Here is a 12,038-nt window from a genome sequence, read left to right as displayed (position 1 = left end):
GACAATTAAATAAAAACAATCAGCATTATCTAGGGCTTATTCAGTGAAGTTTCTGGAATGTTGATTTGGGAAGGCCAATTTCTGCTTAACAGAAGGAAATGGTACATACTGTCTTTGTATTAAAAGCATTGCAGCTATATCCCAAAAGCTTTAGGGGAAAATCCAGGTCTTTGGCATAAAGAGTATAATAACTCTTGGGTGCTGAAAATCCCTTCTCAGCTGTCAGCTAATCCTTGCAATAACTAAATTCCACAAATATATCAGCTTTTTAGTTTGTGTCTTAAGAGTGGCCTACAGTTTTACTTCTGATGTGTCAGTTGTTTCTTTCTGCTCCTGGCTGAATAGCTTCTGACCTATTTCTTAGATCTAAAAATGATGCAGTATTTAGGCATTACTTCACCTGTCTGTGTGCAGGATCTGATAGGTTTGTTCTGGAAATGCCCACTGGATCATGTACCCCATCTGAATTAAAGTAGAGGAGTTTACTTTCTTAAATTTCATCAGTGGTGTATCTGTCATCCTGCTTATACTAAACAGTTTGGAGCATTTGCCCCCAGTAGAGGAGAGACAGGTTCAATTTTCGTGTTCATTTAAGTGAGTTAAAAGCCACCTGCCCTGGGAGAGCAGCCTGATCTGAATGAGAGAGGCTGCAAGCTTGGTTGGGATTGGGGAGGGTACTCTCTACATCAAAGCACAGTACAGAAATGACTGAGGCCCTGAGAGAGCAAAAAAAGAGGGATTCTGACTGCAGCCTGATTTTAGCATGATTACCCTGGAAACAAGCTCCCAAACTCGGAGAGGCTGTACATTTGTGTACAAACACATTTTTTATGAACCTATTTGGAAAACAGTGGCTTAAGTAAATAAAGAAGTCAGTCACTCTCTAATTACTGACTTGTGGCTGGGGAATGCTCTTTCTTTCCAGATTCCTTCTTGTTTGAATGTTCTCTTTGCTGGGTCTCATTGGTGTACCTGTTGTGTGGAGAACACTTTCGGAAATCCTGAATTGGTTAGGGGACTGAAAAGAGCAGGGCTGCTTGTACAAGTAAGCTTGCAAAAAAATGCTACTTTCTAACCAGCAGTTGCTTAGGAAAGTCTCAGAAAAAACAGAAACACTAGCTTGGTTTAGCATGATTACCCTGGAGACAAGAGTTTTAGTACAGCTCATAAACTCAGAGAGGAAGCACAAGATCTGAGTGAAAAGTCAGAAATGGTACAAAGTGTCATACAGGATGCCACTCTTGGCTTTCAGATCTCAAGAAACCATAAAAAGGGCAGGCATGGATCTATCCCATTACAAGGATGTTCTGCTGAGTGGAGATAGAGCTGCCTGTGGACTTCACCTCTGTCAACCCAATGATCTATAGGGACAGGTGTTCTGCGCATCACTTGGCTCTCTTGTTACAGCTTCTACTGTCTATACAGTGATAGCTCCTCTGCCTCACAGCATATACACTTAATGGTATAACTGGAGCCCCACAGCACAGTGACTGCTGTGCACTAGAACTGAATGGTATTTCTTGCCTTGAGGCTGAATATGCCAGCAAAAGCATGTGGAGAGGTAGATTTTGAAAAAAAAGCATGGAATGACTCAGTTCTCTGAGACATTTTAGCCTTTGGTTTTTATATGAGCTACATGTTAAACTTACTCATATTTGTAGGTTTTAAAAAAACAAAACAAAACACCAAAGCAACCAAAAGCATATCACACAATTTCAACCATTACGAAGAAGCCTATGGACTTACCTCATATAAATTATACACCTTTAAATTTATTAATGAAGCCATGTCGCACCATAATTTAGCATATTTTTCAGTGATTCAACAATGAAATGTTATATGGGATTGTCTACTTTGTCAGTAAACTGGGTCACTATCCATGAAACAGACCCCTTTCTTCTGTTTTTGCATTTATTTCTGTAAGGTAATAAGCTTCTATTAGGTACAGAATTGTGGTATAGAATGAAAGAAAGGAAAATTTAGGCTGACGAAAAGAAAAATCTCTATTCCTGACACTCCATGTGACAAGAGATTATTTCTAATGTGTGAAGTGACCCAGTAACATGGAATTTCACACTTTTATCCACGCACTAGAAGGAATTATTCTTAGAAATATAGCCATTTTAAAAAGTGGGGGAGAACTGAACAAATTGACAATTTGGTTTTTCCTCTGATGTGAACAATGAGCTCATACATGAGAGTAAGAATGCCACTTCTCTCTCTGTCTGTTCTCATTGTTCTTTCCAGGCTTATGGAAATAAATTCAGCTACCTTCTCCGTCACCAAAGCTGGCATGAAAGGAGAGGTCTGAGATGAGCAGAGTAGGTGCTCTGCTCCTCTCCTCATCTTCCAGAGAAGCTGAGCTAACTGGGATAGGAAGCAATTTACTCACAGTAATTGCCATCCTGTTCTCTCCTTTCCATCTCCTGCGAGCAAAAAAGACAGAGGAAGATTTGTGATTCAGAGGATGGCTTTATTGTAGTGCTAACTGAAGACCCTGAGCACAATGCTGCCCAAAGCTCTAGTCTATTGCTCCAAAGCTGAGCTAGTTCATCTGGGGTGCTGATGCAGCTAAAGTCCTGCTGATGCTTGAACTGTTAATGCAAAGGGTATGCAGCTTCAAGCTGTCACGCATCAGATACTAATCCAATCAGTCTGTGATGCCAATGAAATAACTGTGGATTTAGTGAAGTGATTTTTGATGAAGTGATCAACTCACTTGAGAGGAGCTAGTTTATAGTTAGTTGACCTAAGTCAACTTTATTTTGAGCACTGTTTGCTTCAGAAAGTGCTTCTTCAGTCAGGTGATTTATGTGCGCCTCCTTCAAGTATTATTCTCAGAGTCAGAGGGTGGGGCAAAACCCCCCCCAACAAACTACTTATGTTTGTAAGTAGTTTCCAAAAATCAAACTGTATACTCTTTTTGTCTGTTTAGGCTTAACAAGTTTGAATTTGTAACAATTTAAAAGCGGCAGAGATAACAATTTTGTTTTCAGCAATGAATGCTGCTGTTCTATGAGTAAAAATACCCTGACAGGGAAGGGAGGATAGGACACAGTAAGCATGGACAAACTGTGTTGAAGGATGCCAAATCTTAGCAAGATGTTTTGCTTTTACAGCTGGCTCATGAAATATAACACCTGTATGATGTTTTACAGTGGCAAGTTCCTGAACAAACAGCTGTTCCTGGAGCAATATTTTCATTTACTTTCTTTTTATTTTCTCCCCCTTCACTTCCATTTCAGATAATGGCTCTGGATCAGGAGAAGGAGGTGAGTACCAAACCTCAGTTACATTTACTCTTGGTCTTTCCTTTTTAGTATACATCTATCTATGTTTTATCTACAGGGTTGCTGTACCACCATGAATTATGAAAAATTATGACAACTTAAAAATCAGTTTGAATGTTATAGTGTGATCTGAGCATCTCAGAATAGTCTTTGTACAGAAATAGTTTGCAGTGTGCATTTGATTAATGTTGTTCTTTCAGATTTGACCGGTATCATTTCTCATTTTTCTCTTGCATGCTAAAAAGGTGTTGCCAGCAATGCAGTGTAATATTTAGATCCCTACTAAACCACTGTGTTTCACTTGCAGTAATGCCTAGGAATGTCTATTCACAATGAATTTTCTAATTTTTTTTTCTTGCATTCATTTCCTTAGCATCTGCAATGTCTAGTTATCACATGATCCTTTGTCAAACATGTCGTGTAGAAAAGGATAAAGATTACAGTTTGATAACTGTTTTTAACAAATACTTTAGTATTTCTGTTCAAAGGTGTATATTCACAAAGGGAACATAGCACAACTAGTACTAATAGAAGCTTCCCTGTCTTTGACCACATCTTAACTTTCTTCCAAGATTTAAAATGAAAAGTAATTTTAGTTCTATCTTTGATACTGCTAGCAAGAATACATATAGAATGAAAAATGTGAGATACAGATATACAGGCAAGGCAATTCATTTTGCTTTTAGGCTTTGCTTGTACTAAGAAACTGTTGCAGTTTATACTGATGAGACTGAGTTTATTTGGGCTGCTGTGTTTGACATCTTGTTTTAAGTACACATTATCTGAACAAATTGTTCCCTCAAACTTCTAAGGGATCCTTCATTTTCATAGCCATTCCACAATGCCTTGTATGAACTCGAAGAGCCTGCATGTCTACTTACGCCTGCTCCCAATATCCCTTCCATTCTGTGTTTTGTTTAATTCTGTGCTGCCTAGGGGAAAAAAAAATGTGGGCAATATGTGGGAGGCAGGAACCAATCCGCTTCCGTTGGTGCATTTCCATCAAAAGTGGTGCGGTATACAGTAAGCCTTGTTCATTAAGGCTATATAAAAAGTTGCTCCACCAGCCCATATGAGGTCTTAATTTTTGCTGATACAGGGTTAAGTTGCCTTTGCCTATCTAGCATGTGTTGAAATCTTAAAAGTAATATGTGTATAGCTACATGAAAATATGCTTTTGTGCAAAATGATCACTGATATCACTGCATGCTTAAACACAACATTTAACTTTCCAGAAATCAGGAACTAGCTCCCTCTTTTTTCATGTATCAAGCAAAGGGGAGGCGTTCTGCTCCTCTTTAATAATTGATTACCGGTAAATTCCTAAGCTACTGCTAGTATGTGTTCATTCTCACCTTTGTTTCCTTTTACTTGCCTTCATTTTTCAGAACAGTATTTGAAAGAACAATTCCCTGTTCAGCTACTGCCACCTGTTACCTCTGCTGGTGACTTTTTTCTGATGCTTTTCTTCCTGAGATTGCATCACACTCTTTCCTTAGCTCCTTTTGTTTATCCTTCCCACATCCTCACCCAGCTTGTTATTCCAATACAGCTGTTCCCTTTTCTGTTTTTTAGTCTGAGAGTTGCTTGCCTCAGTACTATCATATGTTTCTTATAGGAGACAGACAGATGACAGTAATTTAGCCTGTCTCTGACTTTTATTTTTACTGCAGTTTTAGAAATATTTGAATGCTGTTGGGAATTTTCTCTGATTTCCCAATCAGATACAAAAACTTGTTCAAGTCCCTTGTAAATTTAACTATGCTGGTCTGGAAGAGGTTGGCAGTTGATTGACAGGTGTGGGGATCGTTTGGATATTTTTATGAACAATTTGAAGGAAAAGTATGACAGAACATGCTGTGTTTTCTCTGTTAGGCTACTCACTGAAGAGGTGAAAGATTCAAGCTCAAACATACTTGTTGCTTGAGTTGGGGCATGATGCTGAATCCAGGTCAACAGTCTCCTGATAAAGGAGTTCCRAAATGGGTCTCCCTTGATCTCTGCTGCTGTAGCTGTTCTCATTTAAAATATTCAATGAGTTTGAGACAAAGAGAGTGGGAAGAACGCTTCAGCCTGGAGGTTAGAAGGATGTTATGCTATAGAAAGGCATTGTTAGCTGGGATTCAGTGCTCCAGTGAACTTTAATTATTTATACAAAATAGAATGGCAGCATTTGAAGAGATGTGGTGATCTGACTATACTACGTTAGAGCAATGGTTAGTGTATTTTCTCGGGAGGTGATATATAGGTTCAGTTCATTTCAGGCAGAGAGGAAAGAAATGAATCTGGGCCTCTTGACCCCAGATGAGTATCTGAACTGCTGAGGTACTGAGTAAAAATGGGACATGGTGGCCGCTATCACTGCCTCCTCCGGCATTTTTGTGATGTTAGCCCTTCATTTGTTTGGCTTTCTTCCAAGTGCCTTTGGGCCAACTGAAGTGTTCCCATTTTTGTTCAGTATGAAACAAGTTGGTTGTAGTTCTTAATTTTAGATAGAGAAATTGTTTTAAACAACAAGAAACTGAAATTCCTGTTTGGCACTTTTTTTTTTCCTCTCCCCCCCCCTTCTTTTCTTTTTTTTCCATATATCTAGACCTATTTGTGACACAGTGAGTTAGTACTATTCCAGTCCACCTTTGTCACTTAATTGGGTGTTGCATAGTACTTCCCCCCCAAAGCAGGCTAGCTTTCAGTATGTTGAGTCATGGAATCCATTGTTGCTTAGATTATTGAGATTTTTTTCTGGCCAAAAGCTCAAGACTATTCTCACGATATATTTGTGTCTGGAGTTAATGTTATTCCATTATTCAAGTGTAAGAGCCTTACAAGAAGGCATTAACAAGATCAGAGGCCTATTACAGACTAAGAAAATTTAGAATTAAAAATAAGTTTTTAAAAGGATGCAGAACCTATTGAGGACAGAAGTACATCACTTGGGACCCAGATAAAGAGAAAAGAGGAGGAACACAGACAGCGGGTCACTTGCACAGGAGGTGCACTCGCCAGTGCACACCACCATCATGCATCCATGATAGTCCAGCCAGGGGGCTGATGAGAGCACAGCACAGCTCCTTCCTGGCCCAGCCTTCTCAGATTGCTGCCCAAGGAAACCAGAGCATGCAGAGATACAGTAATCACCCAGGCCTTCATACTCTTGGCTAAGGGTGCAGAAACAGGAACCAAGATTGCATGAGGAGCTTATGTGCACTACAGGTTAGTTACAGCTACTGCTTGTAAGTACAAAGAATATGAAATAGAAGTGGAAAAACACAAGTGGAAGTGAGAGAGAGCCATCAAATGAGCAAACATGCTTGCTTAGGAATTTCTATGTTTTCTTGTTAGGTTTTATGTTTCCAGATGTTAATCATAGAATTAGTGTTTGCTGTGCCTCATATGCATAACTGGTGTGATTGTGTATGCACCAGTGATGCTTGCATACATGAAAAGGATGAGTGCATCTGCTTGTACATGTTCGGGAAGCATTGCTACTGCAGGAGATATACTGTTTGCTGGTAGGTTTTTTTAATCTGAAGAAAGAACTGAGGAAGTGTCTAAACTCTGCTCTTCAGTTGCTATAGATCTGTCTGTGACAGTTTCTACTGCTTAAATTGGCTTGTTTGTTTTACATGCAGCTTAGATTTGTGTTTCGTTTTCCAGATGCAGAACAAGCTCATTAATTATTCTGAAACTTGACTTGATACAGAATTTTCCTCCCACTCCAGAACTGTAGGATGTTATGTGCATTTATTTTTATGACAAAAAAGAACAGACTTAGAGCTGATTTAAAAAGAAACAAAAATTTCCTGTTTCTCAAGGATTATTTCAGAGAATGTCTTGCCTTAGAAATTGTCATGTGCTGCAAAACCACTAAAGACCATGGAACTGCTGAGCCAGATTCTCTGCCAAATCACATTTACTGTTACAGAAATATTATATCTTAGGCAAAGAAGTAAGAGTGGGAGCATTTTTTTCAGTATGCCTGAATGAAATGACAGAAATATCATTTTTTAAGGGTGATACAATTATCTAGTTGCTCTCTGACATTCTGGGTAAGCAATTTCCATTTTCTGTGCTCTGATAGCATAGTATCTATAAAGAGTTGCAATAAATTCACTCATTCTGCTCATTCCAGAAGTCTGAACCTTCAATTACCACAATAAAAATTACAGCTTTTGATCACTTGTGGCAATGGGTATCCTGAGGCTACTTCTAATAAGATTATAGATTGTTAATTCAGAAATTAGAGAAGTTTCAAAGACCTCATTACTCTACCGTTATATTTCACCTCTGTAAAAAGCAGTGTTAAAGAGCGGGACTCAGCCCTAAGAAGTTGCTTAACTGAGACCATAGCTGGTTCCCTTAGGTTTGCATTTAAGATATGGCCTTCTCTGTGTAATCTTATATGAATGATTCTGCAATTTCCCCGGTCTGAAGAATGCAACCATAAAAATCATTCTTATTCCACTTTGTTTAAACTGTGATTTGTTATTGTTTGAGGCAGAACTGGTGAAAGAGAAGTCACAGTGTCAAATTCGCTTTCATCATTGCCAGTTGTAAACTGCAACACTACTTGGCCTGCTGGATGTAGTTCCACAACTGGTAGGTCAGGGTATGAAAAATGATCCTTAGGTTGTCACATGTACAGAAAGGAGGTGGATTGCCAGCCTGCATGTCACACTTCCTTTGTTCTAACATGCATTTTCCCTTTAAAATTCCTATTTCTGGGGGAACCTGTCATGTTCCCCCTATAAAAAAAATCTGTGTCGACCCAATAAAGTAGCCTCAGGAAGATTAGCTTCAGTACATTTATGTGAATGTGACTAAGGATGTGCTTTTACCATTTTTTATTCAAGGTGCTTTCTATGTGAAAACAGTTTTTTCTCAAGTTTACAATTTTTATACTAGCAGAGAAGGTCCAATAAGAAGCAGTCATCTTATTGATCTTCTTGCTCTTTTGTTATGCAAAAAGTTGGCACCCAACTCTCCTAGCTAAATAGAAGCCTTATCATTAAGCTGAAGTTGCCTTGATATTTAGAAGACCTCAGTTTTGGTTTAATTACATCGTCCTTGTTAATATTCTAAAAAAGATCCTAGCACTACATTGCCCTACTAATTGTGAGGCAACTGACAGAGAAATTGAGGCCATTGGTTCAAATTCTTCTCAGATTTACAATTGTGTTACACTTCTAGAAGAAATTTTGGCCCACAGCAGATGGAACATTGATTCTTGAAGAGAAGTTTTTGGAAATGCAGCTGGTTCCCCTTTGTCAAAAGTGTTGGTGACAAAGATAATTTACTTTCCTCTGGTAGTATTCCTTATTTGTAGGGCTTTTTTTGGTAGTGCTTACCATCTGGCATACAAACACAGTGCAATAACTTTTAAAGGAGATCTGGTAACTCAGAAGGAATAAGGTTCTCTTCTTTGCTAGATGTGCACTTCTGAGCAATCTTTTCAGTTTCTCTCCAGGTAAAGGCCTTTTTTCTTCTTGTTCCAGTTAGGCCTTACTTTCTTTATTTGATACTGCCAGAAAATGCCAGCTGCGATGTTGACTTTGTGATACAGTTAGGCTTTTGTGAGGATATGTTGAAAACGATCATCACATGTTCTGTATGCTATCAAACAGTTAATAAATAGTAACAGCTTCCAAACCAGCTCCTCAGAGACAAATCAGTGACCTAGAAGAGAGAGGTTTTATGGTCTAGTAGCAGACCTGCAAAGGAAAGATGTCTAAATGTTCTACTTGTTCATGAAATTAATTTTTTTATTTCTTTGTTTATAGTGTGTCTGCTTACCTAAGCAAAACACACCTCTGATATTAAAAAAAAGTACTGGTAGTTAGACAGATGGCACCCAGTCATTTCAGGCTTTCGAGCTGAGGAAATAACGTGCTTGCAATACATATAGCTAAGTTWATTATTATTAAAACAATTTGTTTTGAATTTCTTATCCTTTTGAATTTCTAATCCCTCTGAAATTTAATAGCTAAAGTATCTTGTGATGAAGGTCTAGCAGATTGCATTTACTAATTAATAAATTGATATACAGTATGTGCTTTTTAGCAGGCTGCCATCTGTTACTTCCCCTCACTGGGGACAACACTTATCCATAATTGTCACACAGTCAGGGTGATATAAATACACAGTTTAGAACCTTGTATAATTTTTTTGTTTTAATTTGTGATACTGCTACTCATTTATTCTAATGTATTTTAAAATGACTGTAGAAGCAGGATGGTGATTAACACCCTGGATAGGAGGTAACATCATGTCTTTTAGCATGTTTCTATAATGCAGAGTGATTTAGAAAGATTTAAGTGGTGATTCCATCACGTTTTTTGTCACTGAGTATCACTTGAACTTCAAATAGCCCTATTTATTTCTGTTAAGATCCTACTCCTTGTAAGTAAAAATAACACCAAACTAAATCTTACAAGAAGCACTACATTTTTACCTAAGGTTCAGGGAAAGAGAGGTAAATGGCCTGAATGTTCAGGCCTTCTGTTGATGAAAACTTGCTCTAAGCAGTATTTTCAGGGGTGCTAGTGTCACCGAAATTGGGAGGAAAAACTCCTTAACACCAGTGTAGCATTAAGAAGCAGGCATTCTCTTTATTATGGCACTGGGTGCACGGGGAATAGCTCCACCCAACGTGCACACCGTGTGTCGCATCATCTAAAGTTTATATTGCTCTATCCTATGCATATGCATTAAATTTCCAGGAATGATTATACATATTCGTTCTATTTCCTAGAACTAATTATTACATTTACATAATCATTACGCATGCGGTCTGAGTCTCTGGGGGTCTTCTGTGGGGGTCTCTGGTGGTCTCTGGTGGTGTCAGAAGAGGTGTCACTCAGTGTCTTGCCATGAACTTTGCTCTACTTTTCCATACATGGTCTCAACTTGGCTTGCTTCCTTGTTTGAGAAAAGCTGTCTTGGTCCTAATCTTGGCTCCAACTGGCTTCTGCTGGTTTATTTGTACTTTCTCAGGATGTATCGGTCGCAGCTGCACCTGTGTCCTTGGGCATGTTTGTCTGAGGCTCCTGTTGAGACTCCTTCTTGTCTGAGCTGGTAAGAGTTCTCCCATTTCTCCCACCCAGCTTGAGACTCTTTCTTGTCTGGGGCCTTTGGTAACACTAGCACTTGCTCACAAGGATGCTGGAGTCAGGGGCACAGAAAGACAAATTCTTCTTGCCTCCTGTGTAAGCTGATCAATGGGAAATGAGGGCCTGTCCTCCTTATGTGGCCAAACACATGTTGCATAAACACATTCTCCACATTCTTGAAATTGTGGAACAGCTCCCTTGGTGTGGGGTGACTTTTTCCTGTCCCTTCCCTTTTCCACTGTCATCTAGTCATGCGTAATTTCCCTGATGGTTATTCTGAAACTATTTAGTCCTCCTTTGGAGAAAGGTGTTAGCTGTATTTGAAGCAGAACAGTGGAGTGAGTGGGTATTAATGTTCTCCAATCACAGTCTTGCAGTTGACAGGTGCCATACAGGCAAGCGTGGGACTCTGGATGGTGCAGCCCATAGAAGAGGGGTTTGTTCTGGGGTGCTCCCCAAGAGTTAACAAACCCCGGGTGAGGGTTTGCTGTGGCCCTTCCTATTTTTCCCAGATCTTTTTGAGATTAGTGAGACAGCACATCAGTAAAAATCACTGTACTCCCCAAAGAGATAGGAATTAGTTTTCAGAGCGGCTTTTTGGACAAGGGAGAATCTTTACTCCTTACAAGCTCTCTTTGTTTCTCTGCAACAATGATATATATATATATATATACACAYATATATATATATATATATATAGCGGAGCTCCCTTTCCAGGCCATGGCGTGGGGTGGACCAAACTTCACCTTAACACTGGCTGACACTTTTGCTTCAGATTTGATTGAAAACCCTCAGCAGAACCGTAGACACATTACAGTTGTAGGAACACACAAATGAGTTGCCAAGGGAAGCAATTTACTGCTGTCCAGATACTCTAGAGCAACTGTCCATTTGTAGCTCTTAAGATGTAGCTAGCCATGTTCTGTAGAAGAATAATGACTCAAGGAGAAGTGTTGGGGAACAGCGCAGTGTAGAGAGACAACTGGGAGTCGCAGATCCCATCCTTGTGCCTCATTTCTCTTGAACAGAGCATTAATGAGGCGCTGCCCTGAAACAGGAAAGGAAGCTGAAAAGAGAGGGAAAATAAGCTTTCACTCAACATGAAATAAAGAAGTCAAGAATAGAATTAATCAAGATACCATAGAATGTGAGCAAAGAAACTCTGTAATCATCTATACTTCAACATTAGAAGCCTGCATAATAAACATGAGGAATTTGAATTACTCATTTATGAATATATTTTGACCTAACTTGTATTACTGAAATCTGCTGGGAAAAGTTGATTGATTGGAATATTAAAATTAATGGCTATAACCTATTTAGGAACAATCAAATGGAAAAAAAGTAGGAGGGAGGGGCAGTCTGTCAAAAGATGCATTACCTATTCAGAGACATTTGCAAAAGAGAAGCTAATGGTCTCAAATGTTAATGGGTTAACTTATTCTAACAGCATGAAAATGGGGTACTGAGAAAGCCTGCTACCAATTCAGGCTGAAAAGCAGTATTTATCTATTCTATATTGGTGGGAAAAGCTGCATTTTCTTGGAGGACTTCAATCTAAATCCTGCGAGGAGGCAGCAGGGCACCAAGTAGGATCGTAACCCTGGACTTCAGGAGAGCAAACTTTGGCCTCTTCAGG

At 39.1% G+C, this 12,038-nt stretch overlaps 1 protein-coding gene across 1 annotated transcript in view; it reads left to right on the top strand.

Annotated features, from left to right (window-relative positions):
* Positions 1 to 12,038, top strand: part of TMEFF1 (transmembrane protein with EGF like and two follistatin like domains 1) — a 51,926-nt gene that overhangs the window by 9,713 nt on the left and 30,175 nt on the right. The window contains exon 3 of the mRNA XM_026054962.1: positions 3,246 to 3,272. Within this exon, the coding sequence (XP_025910747.1) occupies positions 3,246 to 3,272 (27 nt within the window). The remainder of the gene's footprint in view (positions 1 to 3,245; positions 3,273 to 12,038) is intronic.

Source organism: Apteryx rowi, unplaced genomic scaffold, assembly GCF_003343035.1.
Source record: "Apteryx rowi isolate R43461 unplaced genomic scaffold, aptRow1 scaffold_977, whole genome shotgun sequence".
In the NCBI taxonomy this organism is placed as follows: domain Eukaryota; kingdom Metazoa; phylum Chordata; class Aves; order Apterygiformes; family Apterygidae; genus Apteryx; species Apteryx rowi.
The sequence above is the reverse complement of the archived record's forward strand: the minus strand, read 5'-3'. Positions and strand labels throughout refer to the sequence as shown.